The sequence below is a fragment of the Telmatherina bonti genome (genome assembly GCF_933228915.1).
Source record: "Telmatherina bonti genome assembly, chromosome: 7".
NCBI classification, from domain to species: domain Eukaryota; kingdom Metazoa; phylum Chordata; class Actinopteri; order Atheriniformes; family Telmatherinidae; genus Telmatherina; species Telmatherina bonti.
In genome coordinates, this window is record NC_136625.1 from 30451613 (window position 1) to 30478980 (window position 27368).

General features: G+C 40.3%; 2 protein-coding genes across 2 annotated transcripts in view; one reads left to right on the forward strand and one right to left on the reverse strand.

The window, feature by feature from the left end:
• Window positions 1–15885, forward strand: part of LOC306758812 (CTD small phosphatase-like protein) — a 21201-nt gene extending 5316 nt beyond the window's left edge. Inside the window, exons 2-8 of the mRNA XM_079244215.1 lie at window positions 5041–5198; window positions 5429–5461; window positions 8727–8828; window positions 10696–10752; window positions 11064–11156; window positions 11649–11834; window positions 12849–15885. Coding sequence (XP_079100341.1) covers window positions 5041–5198; window positions 5429–5461; window positions 8727–8828; window positions 10696–10752; window positions 11064–11156; window positions 11649–11834; window positions 12849–12974 — 755 coding nt within the window. The 3' untranslated portion in view covers window positions 12975–15885. The remainder of the gene's footprint in view (window positions 1–5040; window positions 5199–5428; window positions 5462–8726; window positions 8829–10695; window positions 10753–11063; window positions 11157–11648; window positions 11835–12848) is intronic.
• A 2173-nt stretch (window positions 15886–18058) lies between these two features.
• LOC306758231 (1-phosphatidylinositol 4,5-bisphosphate phosphodiesterase delta-1-like) lies at window positions 18059–27048 on the reverse strand (the record flags this gene model as incomplete). The annotated part of the gene is made up of 15 exons (XM_079243476.1): window positions 18059–18184; window positions 18386–18535; window positions 19496–19625; window positions 19701–19879; window positions 19981–20097; window positions 20197–20350; window positions 20428–20574; window positions 20722–20874; window positions 20969–21113; window positions 22479–22680; window positions 24529–24757; window positions 24972–25101; window positions 25487–25715; window positions 26467–26625; window positions 26949–27048. The coding sequence occupies 15 exons, from the start codon at window positions 27046–27048 to the stop codon at window positions 18093–18095; spliced, it is 2316 nt and encodes a 771-aa protein (XP_079099602.1). The 3' UTR covers window positions 18059–18092.
• Between the last annotated feature and the right edge of the window lie 320 nt (window positions 27049–27368).

The window sequence follows — 27368 nt, forward strand, 5'->3', positions numbered from 1 at the left end:
GTTTAAGTATTCCCTTTTCACTTTCTGAAGCTTATTGATATTTAATCTGGTGTTTTGTTAGTCATTTGTTTATTTATATAGGTTTTACTTTATTAAAGCATGGCATATAATAAAGCAACATGTGAAACAGCCACTATTACTCGGCCAGTAGTTTTCATTTTTGTTTGTTTGGTTTTTGTTTTCCCATCCCTTATTCCCTCTTAAATTGAAACACAAGTAAACAGTGGTCTGCCACCCAGGTGAACCCAGCGTTTGACCACAGAAGTTGTCACAGTTCCCAATAGAAGAAACATATTTTTTTTTGTGCCTAAAGCCATTTGGTCCCTGAACTAAAGTTTCAGGGACCAAATGAACTGTTTTCAGTCTGAATGCTCCAGCTGGTTCAAAATTAGATCCAGGAATTGGCACCAGTGCGGTTCCTTACATTACAAATAATGTTCATCCACCGCTGCCAAAAGGCAGAGTCCACTATGGATTGGATATTCGATGGGCAACCTGTAAAAAAGCTGTCTTGTGGGTAAAAAATGACCCAGATTAAATTTCACAGGTGTGGACGGGTCGCAGATGAGAATAGGAATTTTTTTCTCCTCTTTTGTTTTTATTTCCTATTCTTGCGCACATGACAAAATTTTACTTCTCCGGTTCCACTGTTGCCATTATTGTGAAACCCATCAAGAAACCTTTTTATCGCATATTGTGAAGAAAGTTCTCGTCATCCTGGCATCAAGCGCAGCCAGTCAGAGATTTTACTGCTGATGATTGTGTGATTCAGAAACGGAGAACACAGCGGAAACCTTGTTTATGCTACATCCTCCCAGTCAAATGAATAAAGCTCCTAGGTGGCAAAATAACAGACCCTGTAGGGAGGTGGTTTAGTGGACCCAGAGCCTTCAGATAGATGTGCTGTGTTGATGTCTTGTCCTTTTTTATTGTAAATGAAAACAATGACAAACAACACTACCACTTTAAACTGATGCACAAATACAGAGAAGTAATACAATGTTGGGAGGGATGGGATGTAGTTATAACTACTTAATGTGTTTAATGGTTTGGCCAGGGTCCAGAACTCACTGGGAGAAATCTTCAGGTCACTGGCAGGGTTTGGTAATCATTCCAACGGGTTTGAGCTGGTACGGGTAGATTAAACTGAACCCTTCGGAGACTCTGCCGAAGAGTGCAAAAGTTGTTCTTCAATAAATTTGTGAATTTTTTTTTTTTTTTTTTCCCTCATGAAAAGATTGCAACCCTCCATTTACCATGGGGAATTGACACATTTGAGTTTCAGTCCTGTTATGAACCAGTCATCAGTTTTCTGAGAGCTTGTGCAGCCGGGGATACTCCAGCTGGTTGTAGTGATGTATCGCTGACCGTTAACAGCATCTCTATTCCAGTTTTACAGCACAGAGCACAGTGCTTTGACAGATTCCAGTTTAGAAAAAGGAGTTATTAAGTCTAAAGTCTTTATTGTCCCATAATCTGAGTAATAAGCAAGCGGCAACCTCCGGCGGTTAAAAGTGAAGCCTATGCGGAAGTGCATAAAACTGCAGTTCCCCCTTCATCCTAGGGGCTGGCTGCAAAACAGAGCAAATCCCCATAGACTCCCATGTTAAAAAGGCCAGCTTCACGGCAACTTCACATGTTTACAGCCTGGTTCAAAAATCCATTTTAGGTTTATAGGTCAGGTTTACCTTCATGACAACTGTGGAGGGAGTGAATTTTTTTCTAATTCGCCCGTTTTAAAGTAATCTCGAAGTTTGGCAAATTTAGGGGTGTGTCCTTTTGATTGACAGTTACCAATCTCTGGTAAGTAAGAAGAACGTAGAACAACCGCGGTTTTTAGCCGGTTAACGATGTGACTTAGCTTTAGCCCGCTTACCTCCGTTAGCTGGGTAGCTCCCGTTATCTCGGGGTTAGCTCGGTTAGCTTTTAGCTACAGAAAGCTCGGTGTTTGCTCGATGTCAATCATCCGCCATGACGCTCACGGCTGCCCTCTCAGCTCCACCTCTTAGCCCATATTTGTATTTCCGGGGCGAGACGACGCGCATGACGCTGCCAACATGGCGATGGTAGGAACCGCCCACCGAGCTTCAATTCAGCTCTTCAGAAACCTATGGGTGACGTCACGGAGACTCCGTCCATCTCTTTATATACAGTCTATGGTAATAAGTCATTCAGTAATTTCATGCTGGTGAATTTGGAAACATCTCCGATTCAGATAAATACTTTGACATGAAACTGCAACACCCCTCAAATAGCAAAGTTTTTTGGGGTTGGAAGCCACCTTTTTATAATTTGGAAACAATGGGGAATTCTTACACACTCTTCTTTTAAAGTTTCTACAGAGCATTTTAACGTTGCTTCCTTGCTGACAAACATACATTGTGTTTAACTTGTCAACGAGTGAAGAAACTTGTACCACTGATGAGATATGGCCTAAATACCCAGTGTGTGTTCACTCGAAAGGCTGTAATTAAGGTTACTTGAAGCCAGTGATAGGAAATGACAGAGCGAGGAGAGCAGAAAGGGTTTTATTATGTAGCTCTTCATGTTGTTGTGTTGTAAGTGTCTGATGCCTCTGCTGCATTTATGAGTATTATCATTTCAAGATGTTGGAACAAAGTAATCTTGTTTACTTTTTGTAAAGGATCTTTGGAGACTTGTGACCTTTATTTGAAAGTAGTGTGACAGGAGAAGGATGAGAAAGAGGAGGGGGGTGGCACATAGATCTAGAATCAGACTTGTTCTGTCTGCGTCGAGGACCGACCGCTGACTCAGTCAGTGGACTCACAGCCCCGTCCCCGATTATTTAAAAGGGAAGAAAAATGTAGGAAAGCTGTTGCTGTTGTCTAAAGATACAGCATAAATCATTTGGATGTTAATTGTTATCCAGAGCAAGTTGTCCCGCTAAATATTTTCTCCAGACGACGTTTCCTGATGACAGAAGCATTGTGGCTATTTGTTAAGGGTCAGGAGGGCAAAGTGTCACAGCGTTAAGATGCCCAGGGATATGACATAATGCTATTTACTCCTCAGCAGGCTTCAGTTCCAAAAGCATTCTGGTGGGGTTAGCTGGGCGGGGGGCCCAATGGGTGGAGAGGAATGCAGCCTTGTATAGGCTCTTCGGGGTCTGAAGGCCTCCCTTTTCCTCCTCCTCCTCTTCCCTCTACTCCTCTCTTGTGCATGTTCAGGCTGCTTCAGTCACTCACCTGCCAGCTAAAACATGGAGGGGAGGGCGCTTTTTTTTTTTTTTTTTTTTTTTTTTTTTTAAGGGGAGTCTCAAAGCCAATCAGGCAACAAGAGCCGGTACAGCAAAAAGAAAGAGGGGGGAAAAAAGGAGGAGAGATTGTGCAGCTTCTGACTTGTCACTATTAATAAAAGCTCAATGTCTGATTTCGGCTGTGCTTCGTAGTTGTGGAATGAGAGGCAATTTGCAGTCGGAGCAGAGCATGCTCTGAGCTGTCACGGTGTGTGTGTGTGTGTGTGTGTGAGCAATGAAGTTACCCGGCCAGCAGTTACTTTCTGATCAGTGGTCCTGCCAGGGATAGTCAACAAAACAAATACTAATTCCACTTCATCACACTGTCAAATCTACTGTTACTCTGTGAATCTCACACCACTGTGGTCACTGTGATGGACTTATAATGGCTTTTTAGTTATTTACACAGAGTATGTACCTTGATGTGTAATTAGTAGGCCTGTGATGATATGCTTTTGTCCCGATCTGATGCCGATTTTTTTTGGGTGCAGATTCTATTTGAATTGCGGTTCTCACAATTCTTTGATATTGCTGATTTTTGAAGGTAAAAAACAAAAATGTACAAAACTATTTTTTTGCTCGTCATTTTTCTTGATTTCAATTAGGGAAAAAAAAAACACATTGCCAGACCATCATTCTGCTGTTATGATGCCCAAGAAGACAAGTTAAAAGATCAATAAAAGCAATAAAAATGAACAAATTTTACAATGGATTATTTAGATTTAAAAAAAAAAATAAATAAAAACACAATTTTTTTAACCAAAAAAATTGTATATTTAAATTGTGATGCAAATTTTTTTTTTTTTTTTATTTTTCGAAAAGATTTTTCCACCCTTAATAATTAACCACACAGAAATGAACACAAACTTCACCTCGTTCCATTCTCATAGTAAACTTTTTACCCTTAAAACTTCCTGGCACCCCTCAGCCCTGTCGCTCTCATTGTCAGCAGTTTCTCAGGAACAGTAGTGTGTTACTGTGTCAGGGATAAGCAACTCTGATCCTCAAGGACCACAGCTCTGAAGGTTTTAGATGTTTCCCTGCTCCAACACACCTGATTTAGATAAAACGGCTTTTCCACAACAGCTTGTTGTTAAATTCTGCTCAAGCAAGTTGAGCCATTAGCCTGGTTCAGGTGTGCTGCCTGTAGCGGGAAACATAGAAAAACCTGCAGCCCTTTAGCACCGACTTGCCTGCACTGTGGGGCCATGATCAACAACTCGCCCTTTAGGTGAATCCTGCCCAGGAGGTTTTACCTTTAACCAATCAGATATCCTAAACAAATGGGCACATCCAATCAGGAGCAGCCCAACAATTGTTGAAAAAAACAAGAACAATGGCTGGAATATGGCAAATAAGACGTTTTTGACATATAGTGGCACCAAAAACAAGCTGAGTTGGAGTTGGCTTTGAGGATAGTAGGTAAATGTATTAAATAGACAAAAAAAACCTAGACTGTAAGTATGTAAATACTGTTTCATTACCAGTATTTTTTTTTTTATCCCCTAAAAGCCAAAATGAGAAAAGACTTGGTCACTGTTGATACTGTCCATATTACATTCTTGGTTTTTTTTTTTTGTCTTAAATGATAAATCCTGATGGTACAACTGAGGGTGTCCTACAAACAACACTTTTTCTATGTTGTCTGTGCTTAAAAGGTTTCAGCTTCTGCGTGTATTTTTCACAAACAGCCAAACCAAAAATATCAACAAAACAAACAAAAAAAAAACTTGGCGTTTTAAGAGTTAATGTCTTCTTTTTATCTGATCCTTTTCCAATGACAGCATCCCAGTCAAGCAGCAGCCTGAAGAAGCAGCGAAGCCGGGGCATATTCAGCACATTCTTCTGCTGCTTTCGCAACTACAATGTAGAGCCTCCAGCCACCAACACAAACACCAACTCCCTGCCTCCACCTGTGGAAGAGAATGGATCGCCTCCCAAGGTGAGATACTGTCGCTAATACTGCTGTCCTGAAGTGTTATTTGTTTAAAACTGTATGTTTGTGTGATTGTTTTCCCCCTTCTTTTTTTTTATTTTTTATTTTTTTATATAAAGGTAAAGTGTTTTTTTTTTTTTTTCTTTTCTCCTGTGGACACTTAGTTCTTTTGTGTGTATGTGTGTTCCTCTAATGCTCACCCTGTTTTATGTGTGTCAATCTCTCCTGTGTTGTAGTGTGACCAGGTCGAGGTCATCCCTGTCCCTAGTGTATGTATTGCGTTAATTTCTTTTACTTTGCATGCAGCTTGAGTGGGCTGGTGCATCCTCTCTGTGTGAGTTATCGAGCCCCTCAGAGAGCTTCAGCTCTGCTGCCTTTTACTTTGGTTCATATTCAGCTGATCGTTGCACTCGCTATTTGGAAGGAGTGTGTGTGCGTATACAGCTTGAAAATGCTCAGTGCTTCACCTGCATGAGTGACACTTTGGGGTTTGGATGCTTTAGGAAATACAGCCATGTTTTCCCACATTATAGTTGAAAGCTGTGTTCACAACTTGCCTCAGAAGCCTCCATGCAAGAAGCACATTGTTTTATTGTGCTGTTTCTTTTTATTAATCTAGTTAAATGACGTGTGAGAATTAAACTCCACACCAGCCACTCTTCCTTTGGTTTTCCTCCTCAGCTAAGGGGAAGCTAATCAATCTTGTCACGCAGTGATCTGGTTTCTTGTGGCCTTGCCAACAAATTAACCATCAGTAACTGCATGTAGCAGTTCCAGCACATGGACACAGTTTCCATTTTGTTTCATCATATCAGGTTCACACATGCTGGAGTTTTAAAACTTACAAACTAACTCTTGCTTGGCTTTCTGACTGTTGTGAAACTTAATTTTATTCCTACTAATTGGATCAGAATTCAAGGAAGTAATAGCTGATTACATAAATATTTTGGACAATGCTACAATTTATTTTCTCCTGTTTTGCCTTTATACACCACAGCAATAAGTTTATAATTATGATTTTTTTGTGATTCAAACGTAGATTTCAACTCTAATTCACTGGGGTTTAACAGAAATATAGCATGAAATGTGCAAATGTGTCCTTAAAGCTCAAGAGTAATTGGACAAATTGTTGTAAATTGGCTGTATTTTGTTAACTTTGATACAAAATCTTTATAATCAGGAACTGTGTGGAGTTTGGAACCACTGATCCATCACCACAAGTAGAGTTTTGCTCCTCATCCTAAAGCTGCTGTTGTGGGGGGATGCTTTTTAGGTTGAGGTCAGGTGTCGGTTTCCCCAGTTAAGACCATTTTATATGGTTACCTTGCACAACTCTAATAGGGCCTCTGTTCTGTTTATTTGGGTTTTTGTCGTTCTGTAAAGTAAAAACACCATCTTATTAGTTTAGCAAGAATTAAAGCTGTAAATACTTGAGATGTCAAGCTATGACTTTTATCCCGCCACCATGTCATATGTAAACACCCCTGACCCAGTTTCATTCCTGGTCAGTCGCTCACCATAACACTGCCTCGTGTAAAATGCTTTGGATCAGGACCCTGATATAATAGCCACATCATTCTGCTACACACTGTTCATTTAATCTGTTCCGAAAATCTTCTTTCTGTCTTTTTTTTAAAAAAAAATTTTTTTTTAATAGCAGTTAAATGATATTTATATCCACACTTACTAGGTATTTATAAAGGCGACTGAATATCAGACGTTTCTACACACATATCACTTGTCAGTGTGTTAAATGCATGTTTGCTTTATTTTCCCAATAAAATAAAGTGCTTTTTTATGATAATTCATTAATTTTGCCTTTCAAACGTTCTTTTTTCCATTTAAGGTGTTGCTTAATTGGACAAAGGATATACTTTCATTTTTAAAATTGGAAATGCCAAAAAAAAGAGAGTGATTATTTTAGTTGGTGAAAAGCTGTAATAAATGTGTGTTAGTATGGCACACCACAGAAACAAACATATTAATTCAAACCTTCATAAAAAATTATCATCTCTTTTGAGGGAATTTTTTTATTTAAACTTAAATTTGACACAGAAATTAAGTTTGAATAAAATAATCTTAAATCGGCTCATTTCTTTGCTCTGAGGTGAAGCAGGTGTGTCTGCTGTCACGTCGGCTCAGTAAACCATCCTAACTGTGCAAACACGCTTCAGTTTGTTTTAACTGCACCTTACAGGCTAGACGTGAAAACACAAACATGCACTGTAGATACAGTATGACATATTTCTGTGTCTTTGCTGGTCTAATTAACTCAAACACTTAACTAAACACACAGAGCTACCTGTACACATTAACAGGCACTCTCTGTTGTCTTTTTCTGCTGGAAACCAGTGTGTGGTGCTTCAGTCCATTGAGATGAACTTAACTCTGTTTCTGAGAACAGGTGTGTTTGCCCTTTAACATTTGCTGTGGTACAGATGTTTGGAACATTAATAAGGGGCTTGATTTGTTCTGCGTGGAGGAAAGATGCACTGATAAGGAAACCATATTTCTAGCCAGATAACATGATTAGTTAATAGGATGCTAATTCCTCTGACATTTATTACATTCATCAAATGACACTGGGAAATTCTGACACATTCATTACTAGGGGTGAGGAATCAAATAAAATCTCAAATATCTGGATTTTTTGCTTCACAATTTTAAAATAAATTTAGTTAAAAAAAATTGAGGTTTTTTTTTTTCTCAAAAAAGTTAAAACGATCCATTATAATTTTTTTTGTCTTTTTTTTGTTGTTTTTATCGATCTTTTTACTTGTCTTCTTGAGCATTATAGCAGCAGAATGATGGTCTGGCTATTGTGTTGTTTTTTATCATTAAAATCAAGAAAAATGACAAGCAAAAAAAGTTCTGTACATTTGGTTTTTTTTTTCAGTCTACAAAAATCAGCAATATCTCAGAATTGTGAGAATCATAATTTAAATAGAATCTGCACCCAAAAAATCTGAAATTGAATCAAATTAGGCTAAAAGCATACTGTCAGCCATAATCATTATTACAATTACAACTCCATAATTCATACTGCTGTTTTCCTTCATGTTGTGTTTTTTTTGTGAGACCCAAAGTTTTTCAAATGAAATCATGTTGGTTTTAGATGGACTCAGTATTTTAAACCCCTTGAGTTAAAGCTGAAAGTCTTTTGGTTCCATCTGAAGCTGTTGTGGTGGTTTAGAGGAAAATCCCAAATGTCCTTAAACTGTCCGGATGACTGCAGACCTGGCAGTAAGATGGTGGGAGCAGGATGAAATCTGTGAACGAGGAATTCTAGTGGTTTTCATTTCAGAGCTTTGGCTTGATTTTAAAACATTCTTCTAGACTTGGCTTGATCTCAGTTTCATTGTTTCCAATGAAAATGCACCTCCTTAACAAGGTTTTTGGCTTTCTTTTTTTCTTTTGTTTTTAACACAACCTTACATATTACCCAATCCAAAAGCTCTTCCTCTTTTTTTTTAATCTTGCTTCTTCACTTTTTCTCTCCCAGTGTATCTGACATGTGCCTTGTCTTTCCCACAGCCACCAGCCAAATACCTCCTACCAGAGATGAAAATTTCTGACTATGGTAAAAAGTGTGTGGTGATTGACTTGGACGAAACACTCGTGCACAGTTCATTTAAGGTGAGGAAAGGTTAAAACTCAAAGTTGATGTCACCTGTGAACATAAAAGCGTGAGCTTGCTTGGACTTTTTCTCTGAGAACAGAGTAAGAAGTGTTCTAGACAAACGGGACGAGCAGCTTGCATCTAGAAAACTGGTGAACATTCACTGCTCAGTTTAATTAAAAGCAAATGCAGTCATCAAAATCTTTGTAAACAATATTATACAGAAGGTTTAAAGTGTAAATAAATCTGCTGGTAATTTACTGGAGGTTGAAATCACACTGAATCCATCAGACCCCCTTTAAACAAAGTAATGATGTAAAAATGGGATTTGGATGTGCGATCGTCGGAGCAGAGATAATATTACAGTACAGCACCACAGTAAGACAGAATGCCTTCTTTAGCTTTAATGAATGTTGTGTTTGAAATGTTGCATTGTTAGTACAGTTTAGTACACTTTCCAGTGTGCTAGTGCTGGGTGGGATGACCTAAATGATATATTTCAGAATTTTTTTTGTACAGCCAGTTTCACTGTATTTGACAATATTTTGGTTTTATGGGGTTTGTGTTTCTTCCATGACCGGGTGTTGACTACATTTATCTCTGGTTTTATGGAAGAAATATTGCAGTAAATTGAACAACAAAAGCCAGTTTCACTATTTCGGATAATTGTACAAGTAGCACCAGCTCTGGGATCAGCAACTCCAGGTGTCTTACAGGTTTTAGGTGTTTCCAGCAAAGGAAAGAAAGCATTTCTCCCACAGCTTGTTGTCAAGTTCTACACAAGCCTCTTAATGGCCACTTGCAGTAAGGAAACATATAAAACCTGCAGGCCTAAGTGGTCCGGAGCTGTTGGTCCCTGACTTAGCAGAACCGTGTCTTCAGCTCTTTGGATCTTGATGCCATTGGTTGTTTTGATTCTCCACTTTGGTTTTTTTGTTGTTGCAAGTACCGCTTCCTGGCGACAATTCATCGATCTTAGTTTCATTCATTTTTTGGAACAGGTTTCCAGTTTAGGTGATGCATTAAATTGCTCCTTTTCACCTCTGGCAACATTCAGTCTCACCGTCCCAACATCTCCAGTAGCACCTGTTCTCTGCTGCATGCACGTTTAGTGGTGCAGCAGTGGAAAGTGTCCCCTCTTAAACTATTTCCCACTGTGCCACATTCCAAATGTCATTCGGCTGTTTAAACGTGTGTTTGCAATATCATTTATTTATGTTTGCGTATTTATAACTAAATTGAAAATTGGTGGTCAGTACTCTCAGCACTGCTGTGTGTTTGCTGATTCTGCTCCTGGTTATGATGATCCAATCCACTTTATTTATATGTCCCATTTTATAAATGTAAACAGGTTTCCAAAGTGCTGCACAGAATAAAACAAAAACAATGTTACAATACTAAAATATCAGTAAATACAAAGTAATAAACTAAAATCAATCTTAATAAACAGGTAAAAAACAATAAATAATTTAATGAAAATGAAATAATAAAATAACTACAAAAATAAATAAAAGTACACAGAGAACCCACACAACTCAGGCGGTGTTAAAAGCCAGAGAATAAAAGTGAGTCTTAAGACAAGACTTAAGACACTCCAGGGTGGGGGCTGTTTGACATGGGGGGGGGCAGGGCATTCCACAGTTTAGGTCCAGCCACAGAAAGGGCCCAGTCCCCCCCGAGTTTTAAGCCCCATCGTCGGGACCATAAGCTGATGTACTGCAGAGATTGCAGAAAGAAGGCAAAATTGAACATTTTTAAACAAAATACCATCTTTAAAGAGATTTGACAACCCCTTAATTTAGTGTTTGAAACTGCTGGCAGATACTCTGCTTGCCAGTCACAGACTGAATAACACTAATACTTCTGCCTTGTCTCCTTTTACAGCCTATCAGCAATGCTGACTTTATTGTACCAGTGGAGATCGATGGTACCGTTCATCAGGTAAAAGACTTCTACTTGACGTAGACATGTTTTAGTAAGGGGAGAGGTTTCCATTTGTCCCCTCTGTGAACATCCTGAAGTAACTGGCTGTTATCCAGTTCAAGTAATCCAGGATAGGCTGTGTGTATCCTGGTTGGCCTATTCATGATTACTTGCACTGGGTGGCAGCCACTGGACGAAGACTGGGGGGATGCCTGAAGTAGTGGGGAAATTCCATTGTCTTTATAACAAAATGTGTCCTTGCTGTGTTTGTCTGGGACTCCTGCTCTTGTTTTTTTAATGTGGACTAAGATGCGTTATATGTCTTTTAGGTATATGTGCTGAAACGGCCCCACGTGGATGAGTTTCTCCAAAAGATGGGCGAGTTATTTGAATGTGTGCTCTTTACAGCCAGTCTTGCGAAGGTGCGTAAAGTTTTTTTTGTCGTACTGTTGGTGCTGAATTGTCGGGGATTTCTAACCAGCCAACACCTGTAGAACTATGAACTGAGTCCTTTTCACCTATTTATGACGTTTAAATCTTTTTTTTACATTTCCTTTAATTTGCTCTCCATCTGTCTCTTTTATAACTCGAGGGTAAGTTTAATGATTAGGACCGATTTAAACCATGTTTTGTAGCTGAAATGCTTTTGCAGTAGAGATTCCTCCTCCTGAGTAAACGGCTTGAAGTCAGCTGTGCTTTTTTTTGTGCCATAGAGTAGAATCTCCTGAAACATCTTCCTTGTGAGGTTATGACTGATGATGTGCTTTGTTTCCTTTTGGAATAGTAACCTAAAACTTGAATCCTTCCATTTGAACCTTTGACCTGAAACATGTGCTTCACTAGACTATATGCAAACACACCTTTGCTTCTGTCGCACTGTGATATCTTTCTGTGTTTTTGTCTGCTTTCAACAGTACGCAGACCCTGTGGCCGACCTGCTGGATCAGTGGGGAGTTTTTCGAGCCCGGCTCTTCCGGGAATCCTGCGTCTTTCACAGAGGGAACTATGTTAAAGACCTCAGCCGGCTGGGGCGAGAGCTCAACAACGTTATTATCGTTGACAATTCACCTGCCTCGTACATTTTCCATCCAGAAAATGCTGTAAGGTCCTCAACCATTAACTGATTAACTTAGCTCATTTTCTTAAATAATTCTTACTTTTTTCAATAATCACTGCATGACAGAAACGCTGTACTAATGTGTTGTTTACTTTTAAGGGAAGGACTGCTTATTGTCTGTTTCTTAAAATTCATCTCAAGCAATGCTTAAACACACACACACTTTCCCCGTCACTCGTCCCCTTTCGACGGCTAATTCGGCATCTTTCTTGCATCCTACCTGACCTGTCAGCTTCTATCCAGCCAGCAGAAGACGATCTTACAATGACTCTTGTTTTGACCCTTTTTCTCTCATCTTCTTCGCTGAATCAGCAACATTGCATGTTCAAAACAGCCAGTTCCTTATTATACGGCAAAGTGAAACTCTGTCACAACACAATGTCGCATCCTGGATGTAAAAGTTGGATATAAAAAGAAAATAATAATGATAAAATGAATGAATAAATAAATAAGAAAAAAATTCCTTAAAATCTTTTAAAAATAAATAAATATTTTTTTTAAAAAAAGTTGTATAAAGTGCGTTTTCTGAGCCTCGGGAAATGCACAATATATGTCACTGTGTCATCGAACAAGTCCAGAACGCAGAGTTTTATGGTCAGAAAGTTACGGAATGCGTCTTTAGGATGGGAAAAGTGCGAATTTATCACAGTACTGTATCAACATCTTAGAACTTACAATAAACCTCAGGGACATGGTCTGTCATTGGAAGACGTAGAAGACCTATAAAGTCCCACATAGTCAGAAGACGTTACAGACACATCAGTATGAGCCAGTTCACGGCCTTTAAACGGTTCTGCTGCAACAAAATTAAAGTGGATAAAATGCAAATGACGTGGAAGTTAAAACAGATCACAAAACATTTTAAACGACTCGTCTTTCACAGCAGCATCCATGAATGTGTAACGCATCGCTCCTGTTAGTCACTTTCAGCACTTTTCAATGACTCTGGGTTTGTTTACAGCAGCGACTAACTGTTGGTGGTTTCTTGAACTCCCAGGTCCCTGTTCAGTCCTGGTTTGACGACATGAATGACACAGAGCTCCTGGACTTGCTGCCTTTCTTTGAGGGACTCAGCAAAGCAGAAGAGGTTTACGGCGTCCTGCAAAATCTCAGAAGCAGGTAGCAGGACACACCGTCTGTCCTCTCCAGTCTCCTCTCTGCCGATACCTGTCCCTTTCTACAGCCACATCACCTAAGTCTGGCGTAAGCTCCCACAGGCGACCTCTGCCACCTCTTGCGTGTAGTCCAGCGGGACACCGAGGAGTCTCACCACGGAAACCTTCACGTAACTGTGTTTCTGCCCTCTTTTCCTGGTGACTGGCTGCCTTCTGAGTGCCATCAGAAAAACACAAAGACTCTTTATTATCCCAGGACCACTGTGTCTCACAGAAACCACACCAGAAAGTGTACAGAGCATCCTTAATGGATAGCGTTGGGGACAAAATACTAAGAGGAAGGAACTCTGGTCTTTATTTTCAAATTGGCAAAGTTTTACTATTAGGTCAAGTGCTAATTTTGAAACAAAAAAGAAAAATAAATCACTTTCTGTCTGAAAGTTATTTTGTGGTACCACACAAAAGCCTGGAATGGATCCTTGTCCTCATATTGTTGCTATGCAGGCAGTTTCTGGTAGTAGAAAGGACTGTGACTCTTTTCTTACTGAATGAAGTGCCTTGTGTGAATGTTGTTTATATGGGGAATTATTTTGTACATGGTTAATTTCCAGAGTACTTCAGTCTTTTCACCCACAATATGCTTTAAAGTGGACACAAATATCTTTATATAAAAGTGTTACTTCACTGTTTTGATCCTAAAACGCTGGGCAATTGTCTCATAATAATTTTCTTTCTTTTTTTCTCAGTATGCTTGTGCCATTATTTAGGTGTGACCTTTTCTTTCTGCTTTCATTATAACGTAGAATTAGCTTATTTGTTCTAGGAAAAAGATTCTGCTTGCAGCTGTGATTTTCATGCCCCACCTGCAAGTACGCTAGTTTTTTTTTTGTTGTTTGATTATTTGAACTGAAAGCTCAGATAAAACTGTGCCATTTATTTCTCTGTCTCACACATTACTCCCCTCATCTCATTTTATTATTTGCCAAATAAGGACATTTTGTTTTTAACGGGCTTCATATCTTTACCACGGTTTGAACTAACACTGTAGTAAGTATAGCATTATAGGTTTAATGTCAAATTTCTTTGTGTTTTTTGCTGTTTTGTGGCCCTTCTCTGTCGTGTTATGTTCATCTGATGGCTAGTATTCCGCCTTTTTCTTTTGTTTATGCCACAAGTGGTGCAGCTTCACCCTTACGGGATGACCTTTCTCTAAAGTGGCGCACATTTGCAAAGGTGTCCTTTTTTAGTTGGTTCAAGTGGTCTGGGATCCTAAAGCAAACTGGTCGAGTGCCATGTTTTTGGTGACTTTTTTTTCTTTTTCTTTTTTCGATAGCATCTGCATATTTTTAGTAATAGGGTGAAATGCATAAGGAAGCTGGACAGTGTTAATATCACACTGTTCTCCGTAGTAACGTGGTGATGGCCTGGCCTTATCCAGCCCTGGTGGGAAACCAGGAAAGACCATATTTGATGTTCATCTTTCCAGACTGTGTTGTTTTTATTTAACTCTTCTTCACCTCAGTGCCTACATTTGAGAGGAGCCCAGCAAACCTGAATGCTGCAACATTGGCTACCATGGCAATAACAGCCCCGACCCCCACCATCCTTTTCTTTTTCCTCCAAGCTTTTTGTTTCTCTCCCAGCGGATTGACTGGTCTACCAGCACATGACAAAGCTAACTGGGAGAGGTGTCGTTCAGGCATCCCAATTCAACATTCATTTTTCTTCTGGTCTGTGTGAGTTATGAAGTGCTGGAACAGCTTGAATGTTGCTGGGATCATTTCCATAACGGCAGCAACACAAGTCCACTGTGTTGCCATAGTTACCAGCTTTTGTTGTGGTAAGAACGTGAAGAGGGTCGCTTTGAATCTTCAGACCTGTCCCATCCAGACAGCCCTATCACGTTCTGGGTCCAGCTGAAAAGGCGCTGAAAGAGGACGGAAGAACCTCACCGTGGCCTTACTGCCGCTGGAGATGCAAAGCTGTGTTTCCCTCCAGAGTTGCCGTTGTCTCCTCATTCTTTTATCTAGACCATGTGTGGTTCAGGTGGGTTAACACTGCATGCCCAAAACCTTTTTTTTTTTTTTTAAACTGTTCGGTGAAAGGGTCATTGTTGTGTAGAAGACCTCCACTACTTCATAATTTCCCTTTTATTTTCACTTTTTTTCCCCAAGTTTACAGGCTGTTGCTCCTTCAGGCATGTTGGAAATCTGAGCAAGTGTTCGGCTCATGATGATTGATGGCTTCAGTGCGATGTCCTTTTTTTTTTTTTTATACAAAGCATTCAGTAAACTGTTCACCTCTCTTGATGACCTTTCTCTGAAAATGTTTGTATCATTGTGATATTTTTCTACCTGCATCTCGTCAGTATTGGGTTTGAAAATGGCCTAAAACATTTTATTTAAACTTTGTGTTCATTTCCTTTCTTTCAGCTCTCATGTCCCTTTCTCTCTCTCTCTCGCCTTTTGGTGAGATATCTCAGTCAGGTCTTGTCTTTCAAGTCGGGGATGTGTGTGTGTGTGTGTGAGATTGTTAATGCTTAAAGTTTTTCATCATGTATCACCTCACTCATTAATCACATTGATCGTTTTGTATTACGTAACACCAAAGTTCTGAAACACTTAAGTTCAAGTCTTTGTGTTCTCTTTTGGGGTCAGGTTCTTCACTTTTTTCTTCTTTAACACGTCAGTTTTTTGTTGACTTCGTGTTGGCAGAGTGGTGTCATCCTGAGCATCAGTTTTTTTTCTTTTCTTTCCTGAATAAAGGCTTCATTGAAACAATCTTGTCATGTCTGTTTTTAATCCCTCTAACATCCTAACGATACATGACTTGCAGCCAAAGATCATGACTTTAGACGGGTGTGATGGAGGTTTCTGTTCTCTCTGTACTTGGCTATGGTCTGTTGTGTCCATAAGTCACGAGGGACCATCTTCTGTTATCACACAGTCAGCTGGATTTATTTTGCCATTGTTTCTTCCAGATGTGTCACAAATAAAGCACATTTTCTATGGAGATTGTCGTTCCCTGGCTTTTTTTTTTTTTAACATGCTTGTATCAGATTTCAACCCATTTTCTCTTCAGCGTTGCCTTTATTCATGGTGCGATAGATTCAGCAATGTGTCCGAAACATTCCTCTGAGACTTGGCTCCATATCGACATGATGGCGTCACAGTATGATGGGAATCCTGTTCCACCCCATCCCAAAGCTGCTCTGTTGGAAGGAGATCTAGTGAACTGAACTTGTCATGCAGAAAGCAGCTAGAGATGATGTGAGCTCTGTAACATGGTGCATTATCCTGCTGGAAGTATCCATCAGAAGATGCTGCACTGCTTATAAAGGGATGGACATGGTCAGCAACAGAGGGGGTAATTCCTGGTCCAGAAAGTAAAGGTCCAGTCCTGCAGCTGTTCCGACCAGTCACCAAACAAGCTGAATTTAATGAGCAGTTTATTTGCCAGGTAAACAAGCCTGTTAGTGAAAACATCTGTTCTAAATGTACAGGTAGATCCAAAAACATGGCAGGACTTTTACTTTCTGGACCAGGAATTGCCTCTGGTCAGCAACAATACTCAGTAGGCTGTGGTGTTAAAATGATGCTTAGTTGGGACTAAAGGGTTGTAACTACCGGAGTTGTTGATGCAAGGCAGGATAAGTTCAGTTTCCACTAAATTTGACTCCTCTTGATGTGAAGGAGCAGCAACTCCACTCTGAGTCCTCCCAGATGACTGAGCTTCTCGTCTTATCTCATAGAAGAGCCCGGCCATCCTGCAGAAACTCATTTCAGCCGCTTGTATTCGTGTTTAAATCCAAAAATGTAAACGTTCCCCATTACTGTAAAAATCTGCTGCGTGAAACTGAAGTCACCACGATGTAAATTAACAGATTGATAACATGAAACACTAAAATTTAATCATGTTGATCCCAACGGAAAAGTTTAGGTGTTTTAAGATTAATGCAGCTGCAGAGACCATCATTCCAGATGTTTTTTCATTGATTCCAGTAAAATGCTTTTTGTACAGTTGATCGTAAAACTAACCAGAGCGGATTGTTTCTATTTTTTTTTTTCCACATATTTTGCTCACTTTGACAGAGTTCCTTCTGGTGTTTCATGCCCAAATGAGTGTTTTTATAGAATGAGTTCGGAAAAGGTCTCGCACCATGCAGCTTTTTGTACAAGCTGGTTCTGGCTTCGACATTTCAAACAGATTTTAGTGAGTTGGTGCTTTAATCTTTTAGGGACCCAGTTACTGCAGGGCATTTTTTTCCCCCTTTGTTTTGTCTTTAAACATGTTGATAAAAACGTTGCATTTTTAGCTTTCTGCAATTGTAGATTCAACACGACTAGAAACCTTGAACCCCCAGTTTACTGTCCTGGAAGTTTTTGTTTTGTTTTTTTTAATTAATCCTGTGTGCCTAGGGAGTGTTCACCCAAAGTTCACTTGGTAATAACTTGTGCAGAAGATAAAAGGCCTTCCTTGTGAAATAAAGTGATTAAAAATATCTAAATGGGCACAGTCAGGCTACTGCTGGGCTGCAGGATTTCTGACTGTCATGGGTTAGCCAGAGAAACAAATGTGCTGTTGCAACATTTAGCTGAGCAGTCGTCACTCAGTGGGATGTTTGAGAAGTGGGGAATACGAAACATCAAAAACAAAACACTGACAAGTGTTTGTGCGTAGCACCTCTACGATGTTTTAATGATTTACAAAAGGAGGATAATGAGTCATGTACCAAATAAAGATAGAAGGAATCATACTTGAACAAAACTAGTCATGAAAACAGAATCATATTAGCAGGTTTCTCTGAATTTCATGAAAATTGAATAAAAAGATGTAAAGAATTTGAATAAAAATGTAGAATACAAGCTAAAAAACTGAAAGCCAAACACAATGAACACTGCGTAAATCCTCCCTGTAATCTGAGTCATGAAGATGCTTCATCTCGACAAGACCGTTGTTTTAATCTGACTTTAGAAGCTGCTTCTTGTACCACAGGAATTAAACCAATAAGTTAATCTTTTTTTTTAAAAAAATTAGATGAAATTTGGAAAAATATAAAATGAAATAAAATAAAAATAAAAACTTAAAAGAGCTGAAAAGGAGGTCCCAGTGTCCCGCAGAATGTCTCATTCAGCATCAAGAACCATGATGTGTACAAAAAGTCCGGCTGAGGGGAGCAGGTCTCCGTTCTTATTGAGCAGGGGAATGTGTCTGTATCCTGTGTGGGAACAAAGCAGCTGCCATCAGTAATCAGAGGAGTACCAAGAGCTCCCTGAGCAGTGTGTTAAATAACATCTCTACATGTCCAAGACGGAGCTCCAAACTGTCCTCCTTTCAGCACAACAGTAAAAGACTTCAGTGATTTTAAACCATTGGGTTATCGGGGGGGGGAAATGTCTTGATGTTTGTGCAAACTCACCCATTTTTAGGCTGTTAAAAGGAAGTGTGTACTGTCCCACAAAATCATTATTAGTTGTGGAGTCGTGGTCCTCGACGACAAAGCGGACCAGTGCAAGCTCTGGCACATACACATCAAACTGGAAGTTTTCATTCCAGCTGGGGCTGAAACCTTAAACAGAGAAGAGCCATCAGTAACACAATGCAACGTTACGCATCATTATTCCCTCATGTTCAGCACATTCCTGGGGTTACTTGGTCATCTTTTAACCAGCCTTTACCTCTTCACACACTTCTCTGTGTGGATTCTGACAACTCCCAGACACACACACACACCGTGCAGTTTTGGGTTTCATGCACTGAAGTTAAAAAGCAGCATTCACACAACTGAGTCATCCGACAGTCATCTGTGACATTTCATTTGTCAGATGCAGGAGTGTGTGACTGCCTTCACCACTGTTGTTTATGACTTTAAATGAGTTCAAGTAGTTCAGAGTAATTCGAATAAAGTATTTAAAAGAGATTTTAACTATGGCTGGGCGATATATCGGATATACTCGAGATATCGTGGCTAGCAAGCGCACCTAGTTACGTACATAACGTGAGCTACGTGCTACATCATGAGAGGCAGCGTGTAGCAGCTTTTCTAGCAGAGAACTCCGGTAGCAGTAGCAGCGCGAGTTACAAAAAATGGAGGAAGAATTTGTTCCGAGGAAAAATAGTACAGGATCCATCATCTGGCGGTGGTTTGGATACCGGAGAGAGGATGTTGACCAAACAACTGTCGTATGCAAAGTATGTCGCAAAAGTGTCGCCACAAAAGGTAGTAGTACCACAAATTTAAAATGTTTCTGCCACTGCTTTAACTGTTCCATAAATACGGTTTTGATAAATTTGCTACGTTACAATTTCATCCTTTTGGCAGGAATCAGCATATCTTAATGCAGTATGAACAATTATGTTTTAATGTAGACACAAAATCATCTTACTGATGTGATTGTTTGCACCAAAGCATTAATTCGAGGCTCAGGTAAGTATCGAGATATATATCGTATATCGTGACATGCCATAAATATATCAGGATATTACTAAAAGGTCATATCGCCCAGCCCTAACTTTAACTAAAAAGTACCGTTGTTGCCACAAGGTTCCGTCTCTTTCACTGCAACGTCGGCCGGCACGCCATAGATCTCCACTTTAACCAGCGGGTCCACGATGGAGGACTTCTTGTTCACTTTGGGGAGCTGTTGGCCTGATATAACCTGTTGACAGATGGACGTCAGTCATGATGTAGCTGAAAAAAAGGCAGCATGACATCATCAGGTGGACATCGTCACCATGATATGTAGTGTCTTGTGCTGCAGCCAGTCTCCTCTGGTCAGAGTGATGGGGTCAAATTCTGTGGCTGCGTCCCTCATGAAGGCCGGTTTAAGGATGTAGCCGCTCCTGCCGTTGACCAGGAACTTGCCCTGGTTCACATCCATGTTTGCGCAGCTTGTCTGGAAGTTCAAGGCAACTGAAAGACAATAAATGGACCATCTTCAGTCAACAGTCATTAATAGTATTTGTATGCACTCGTATCAAGCATGATATTCCCTCCTTGTGTCTGTTTTGTACCCAGTTGGCAACCAGCGTTCCATAGAGGCACCGGGTTGTAGTTTGAGGAGTCGGTCCTGGAGCCCGCAGGATACACGCGGCTCAGTTTTTCCACATTGTGGCGAATGAAAGCATTTGCTGCAGAAAAAAACCAGCAGAACCAGAATCATTTAGAGAGCTTAATGACTTAGAGCATGATTTGTCAGCTTAAAGCATTCGGCCTGGTATCTTCCTCACCCGACTCCTCAGCCAGCCCCATGGCCTTCCCCTCTTTAAAGGAGGACATCTGATAGAAGCTCTGGTTTTTGTTGGCATCCTCAAAGCTGTGGAAGTGGACGCTCTGGCAGTAGATCACCATGTCGGACAGCTCTTTGGCCAATTTCAGCTTTTTCTGAAACGTCCAGGAGGCAAAAATGGGATGTCCGCTGATGTGTTCGTTTACTAACACACCACTGATTTCACTCCTACCTTGCTCTTCTTCTTTTCTTCATCCTCCTCACCCTCATCATTTGACTCTTCCTCCTCAGTCACATCGGTGTTCTCAGCCGTTTCTGCAAAGCTGGCTTCCAGTTTGTTTAATCGCTTCCCTTTGATCACAAACTTCCCCTTTAGCTCCTGGAAGGCGGGCGGGCGGGCACACACACACACAAACACACACACACACACACACAGGCAGTTAGAGCTATGTGACTGATATCATCTCCCATTACAGTTTTCAACCTTGACAAACGTCCCGATGCAACAAGCAGAGTGGATCCCAACCTCAGGAGATGGAAAGTTTGTGGGCATGCCATCGCCCAGGGGAGAGGTGACAAGTGCACTCCCCAAGATGGAGCTCATGTGCTGGGCCATGACCGACTGCTGCTCCACACTGCAGTGGTTCTCCAAAGAGAGGATGACTGGGTAATCAGACACCTAAAGGCAACCAGGCAAATAAAACAGATAAGTGTGACATGAAACTACCAGATTTATAAACAGGATTTCATCAGGAGTTGGACTGTAAATGTACCTTGAAGGCATACTCCTTGATGGCTTTGATCACATCTTTGAAGAGGATCTTCGAGGTGAGAGTGTAACCGTGGTAAATCACGGGCTCGTCGTCTGGTCCATCCCAGCAGTCCAGCTCCACGCAGCGGCAGCCTTTCAGCAGAGCCCTGAGGGAGTCCCGTTCACCATCAGAGACTGAATATCATTATGACAGAATAGCCAAACGGATCCAAGACATCCATCACTTAAATCTAGACAGCAAAATGAACAGAACTGATAAAAGTGTAGATCATTGTAAACTACATGTCATAGGAACCAGTAAGCACTTCAAGGCATCAGGACTGAAAAAAAAAACAAAACATCTTGCCCTTGCTATGAAACAGATGAACAACTAATGGGGCAACACACACACTCATGATTAGAAAATAAGCCAAACTGCAAAAGCAATGCATAAAAAAACCAAAACAAAAAACACTCATTTTAGCAGCAAAGCTCAGAGTAATGGTTTTCTGAAGGTTTTAACTCTTCCGCGTCACTGTGGAGGAGATTTGGTTGGTTTACTTTCAGCTCTGAAGGTCTCACGACAGCTTTAGCTGTCAGACAGATTGGCTTTGGAGTGTTATATGAGACTGAGGAGCTAATCATCAACTTTATAATTGAAAGGTTTTCCAGATGCTGTATCTGTAAAACAAGCCCATATCATCACCACTCCACCGCTGTGCTTGGCTGTATCTGGCTGCTACTCACCATCTTCATTCCTGTGGAAGGTATAGATGTGTATCCATGTGTATCTGCACACTTTGCCTTGACTTTCATTAAACAAAAATGTTAAAATGTCCTGACATGTGAAGCTTTCAAACTAAGTTTCCTCAGGCGGTCTCCAACTCCAACTCGAGAGCTACCATTCTGCAGGTTTTCCTGATGTTTCCCTCCTACACCGCACTTGATTCAAATGAAAAGGTTCAACAACTTGACATCTTCTGAACCTGCCTGTTACAGAACCATTGATCTGGGTCAGGTGTGTTGCAGCAGGGAAACACTAAAACCTGCAGGATTGTAGCTCGTTAGAGACCCCTGGTTTACTCTTTTTCCCCCTCAAACTTTCCACTCCTCTAACAGTATATTTAACCAGTGTTTAAAAAGTACTCAGTGAGTTTGTCTACACAAAACCTGCTCATGCGTCTAAAGAAGTAGGTGCTCTCAATAGGTTTAATTCCTGCATATATCTGTTTCCAAACTACCAGATGAGGTTTGTTTTGTTGTTTTGGAAGTGTTGGTAACTGTGGTTTATCCTTGACAAGAAGCTTTTATTTATCCTGGTTGAAAAATTGCTTTAGATTTCTCATTCCAAACACACATATATTACTTTCCTAATGTCCTCCACCTCAACTCACTGGAAAAGAGAAATAACCAAACCCCAAAAAAGTGGATAAACATCTTGCTGACTGCCGGGATTTTTTTAAATCAGTACATCACAGCTGTAGCAGCTACAATAGCTCCGCACGTCAAGGGCAAATGCTTGAGTTTGTTACCTGATGTAAGCTTCTGTGCTGCTGGGTCCTTTGAGCTGATCCTCAGTGAGATATGTGTTGTGTGACGAGGAGATGAAGTAGTGGTTAAGAGGCTGGTCCATATCCTGGTATGCCTCCTTATGCTCGGGATTGAGAATCATGGCCTCTGGACGATGCAGGTACATGAGAAAGCCATCTTTGGAGAGCAGCTTCTTCTCCTTGGCTGAAAGCACACAGAAAGCAGCTGATGTTAATGTCGTCCTTTTAGGATTCATGAGGCCATTATTTAATACTCGAGTCAAGGACAAAGCATGCTCAGTAAAAAGCCTGTAGTTGCTCTGCTTTAGCAACTGTACTGTGCAAAACTCTTGAGCCAGTCGTCATTTCTTCCCAGGAGTCAGACTTTCATGTCAACTTTTAACCTGTTAGTGAGGAAGAGTTCTCCAGGATTTCTGAAGGTTTTTTTTGTCTGTCTTTGCAGCTATTTAAACTAAATTATGACTTAGTCCAGGATAGAAAATCCAAACTCAGAGGATGAAATCGTGCCACATCAATACAACAAAAACTTAACATTTTAAAGGGATCTTTAGATGCTTTGTTTCCAGCTGCCTTGTCGCATATGGAATCAGATTTGTTTCAGAATCTCCAAGCAAGACTTTTTAAAACTCAAACAAAAAACAATCAAAACTTTCTAAAAACTTCAGTAAAATAACGCCAAAACTCACCAGCCAATCGAAATGCGCCCCTGAAAGAGCCCGCCCATGAAAGGTTTGTGTCAGAAATGAAACCAAACAATCGTGAATCAAAACCAAAGACTGTGAAGCGCAACCAAAGTAGCGAGAAGAGAGAAAGAGGAAGAGAAAACTGCAAACAAAACTACCCAATTTAACCAAATAAAAGCCTAATAGTTTTCATGATGATTGATACATTTTGATTTTGAGATAATTTATTTTACTTAAGTTTCAGAAAGTTTTAGTTTTAATTGTTTTTTGCTTGAGTTTTAAAAAGTTTTGCTTGGAGATTCTGAAACAAATCTGATTCCATAGTCGCAGGGACTCACAATGTGTCCCCATGTTACCCTGGACACAGACACAATTTTGTATTCTTCCTAACATGCAGGGTGTCGCCTCAAAAGGCTACTAGCCCATGATATGAAATATCTTAGCAAGGTGTGCAAAAAATGTGTAGAAAATAGACAAGGTGGAGAATAAAAAGTTAAAAATAAAATGAAAAACCTGCAGATGAATATCCGAAAACGACTTCCTTATAACAGGAAAGAAAGTGTCTCCCTGCATACTACATGTTTTGTACAGTAATTTAACAGGTCTGTACAATATTTACCTACCATCTATGCACAGCCAATTTGTCAGGATAATATTTGACTTAAACCTGTTACTACTCGGTTACCAACGTTCACTCCATGCAACGTATTGACGTTAGCAGAGGCACAGTTGTATTCAACTTTGTTTACAAAAACTAAACACGAACTTTTACACTCACTTGCAAATACCGTTCACCATAAATAATCTCCGTCTAATGCAGAGAACGGCAAGCTGAGGTGTGTTTACTGTGATGTTTCTGTTTAATATCGATCAGTGCTGCAAAGCTCACGTTATGGTTCAACAGCTAAGACAGGCTCAGAAAACAGGAAATCCTTCTTGGCCAAATCCCAGTTACTGATCATAACTTTCATTCCCATTCATTCATTTATTTATTTAAAATAAGCAAAGACTTCAGCTGTAGCATGAAATAGTTTAAACTTAAAATCTTATTGAAACAAAACTGTTAAATGAACAATTATCCTTAAGATTGAACAAATAATTACAAATATTTGAACAAGACTCATAATTTGATTTCACAGTTTAAAGAACAAAAACAAAAACAGCTGGCATCTTGCAGACCTGCAAGGTTCATTATTTCCTGTTGTTTTTTGTGTGTTTTGAGTGCAGGACACTCCTGGTATTTAAAAAAAAAAAAAAAAAAAAAAAAAAGACAAAAGCAAGCCTGTAAAGTAATCGTGGCTCATGTTTGCAAAGTAACACCTACTACTGCCCAGAGGAAAGGTACTGACCGGTCTCATCTGGCTCGTACTTCTCAATAATGCTCTGTGCATCAGCCAGAGTGGCTTTCTCTCTCTGCTCCTTCATCAGGAAGTTCACCAGGTCTTCAGGGCTCATGAAGCCTGTGGTTTTAGCATATTCCCCAAAGATGACTTCGATTTCCTCCCGATAGGTCAGCAGGTCATACAAGTGCTCAATCTCCTCCCCAGACAGGTACCCAGAATTTGATTTGTCACATTTCTGTAATGTTGGAAACATTAATAAAAAGTTAGTCCAAACTAGAACCAAATAGATAAAAAAGTATTAAGATGACCATGTCAGGTGACATCTGTTATGAAAATATAATAGACCACCAGCCAAAAAGCTCCATCTGTCCATGTTTAATGATTTGTAAAAGATTTTGCATTTAAATGAGCAAAACGAGGATTTTATGCTCTGAGAACTTCTGCATCACCTTGAAGAACACGTCAGCATAGTCATCATCCAGTTCAATGTTGATCAGACGCAGGAAGTCTTTGACCTCAGACTGACTCAGTTTAGAGTCTTTATTCTTGTCCGCTTTCCTCAAGCAGTTGAAGATCCAGCTGTGAAGTTCCAGATGTAAGGAGAACATGGGACAACTTTCTTTCTGCACATTTTAAAGACATTACTTACTTTAGTTCTGGAAAGAGATGCAAATCTATTGTTATTTATCGGCTGATATAAATGTGGAGGTCTCAGATGGATCTGTTTGGGTCTAGTTTTCTTAATTTCAGTTATTTGTGGAAATCAGGCATGTCAAATTACAGACCTTGAGGGTCTCTGTCCTGCAGGTTTTAGGTGTTTACTGCAGATAATCTAGAGTGCTAATGTGAAGAAATTGACAAAAAGATATTGGATCAATTTGATTTGAATCAGGTGTGCTGAAGTAGGCAAACATCCAAAACCCGCAGGACTGCAGTCTTAACTCCCACAGTTATGCAAGGATACTGCTCCCTGGTCTGATGGTGGTTGAGGTTGTTTAATTTGGAAACTAGTTTCTCCAGGCTTTGGACCCACTGCCCGGCCTCCGCCTCTGAGCTGGCAATGAGGTCCAGGTTCTTGCGGCGACTTTTAAACATGATGGAGAAGCAGCGGCCCTCCATCTGCTCCTCTGTGTTCTTCTTGAACCCCTCTGTCTGACGGCCTATTCGCACCGCTGAGATGTCATCGATCGGAACTGAAGTCGGACAAAATGCTGTTTAGCGTTACTTATACTTCATTACCAAAACCATATTGTCAGTGTTTCTCTGCATAAAAAAAGGAGCCTGCTTTCTATTTCACTAATAATATCATCAGATATCACCATCTCTTTTGTTTAATAGATGCGAGTTTGTTGCTGGATGCTTTACCGCCTTATACAGTTGTCGTTTAGTACACAAGACAACATCAATAAAGACAACACTTATCAGCCTGAAAACACATGACAACATTTATAGATATGATTAAAGCAGACAGCCTGAAAACACATGACAACATTTATAGATATGATTAAAGCAGACAGCCTGAAAACACATGACAACATTTATAGATATGATTAAAGCAGAAAATAAAATGAGACACCTTTAAAACCACGCCTTGTGTCATTTAAAATAAAAATAATAAATCACTATCTGTACAAACACACTCACTAAACTTATCGCTGCTATCATGTGCAGCCCAGTTCAGCATGATTATACCGAGGACGCTTTATATTACAGCTCAATGATCAGTCTTCCACTTTTATAATCCATAAAGGGAACAATCCATCTGACCTGAGGAGATAATGCTCAAGGTGTGTCAGCAGGTGAATACAAATGTGTGATGTTGCTAAGTAATATGGGAAAAAAAGGAGGGAGGAGGAAGGGATGGAAGGCTTGACCAGACTAATGAACACGTTTATTGGCCCTACACACACTCCTGCTCAGGTAAGATGCAAGAACAACACTCACAGGTCTGGCTCGACTTAAACTTTTTCTTGGATTCGCGCCACATGGTCTTGCAGTCCTCTTGGAGTTTGAAATAGCGAGGCTTCTTCCAGGAAGGGGACAGGACTTTCAGGAGGTCTCCACCTCGCAAGAGGAACTGAAGGTCCTGATCACCCTCCATGCCTGAGAAACAGGGGGAAGAAAGAGCAAAAGAATCAGCAAAGACTGAGCTGTTATCTCAACCTACTGGGTGGAAAACCATTTGACAATTAAAAAAAAAAAAAAAAACACACACACACACTTCATTTAAACACTACCATAACCCCCCACCTTACTGCATTCATGTCAAAACCATCATGCCAACTGGTTTAAACTCGTAAAGTTTTACATCTTTTCCAACATGATGAAATCTACAGTGTGACAACGCAGCATGTAGTCTGACCCAGGACAACCTTTTCGCACCATGCACTCCAATATATCGGTCAGATTACTGCGGTGCAGCCTACCTAGAAGCTGTACGTTCATTTGTATCACCTTCTGGCATCTGGCATGGCGGAGTAACTCCTCGGATTTGCTCAGTTTAGGTTGTCTTTTCACGCAAGACATGCTGCTCCCGGCTACTGAAAACACGACCCGACTGTGTGCACGAGGCGTGGGGAGCCAGGACACCAGTGGGAGGGCGTGTACTAAGACCTAAAGTTTACCTAATCTCTGTGGTCAGGACTTCCTTTTAACAGTCAGCTGACAGCCATTCTGACACCCACTCACATTAACTTTATTTCCCTTTGGACAGTTGTGCAATTCAAAACGATTTGTTTGTTAAATTATAAATTAATAAGAGGAAAAACTAAAGTCATACAGATACATTTTTAGTATTTCTGGAAACTCCCACAAGACCTTTAAAAGTAGCCACGGGGCAGTCATGC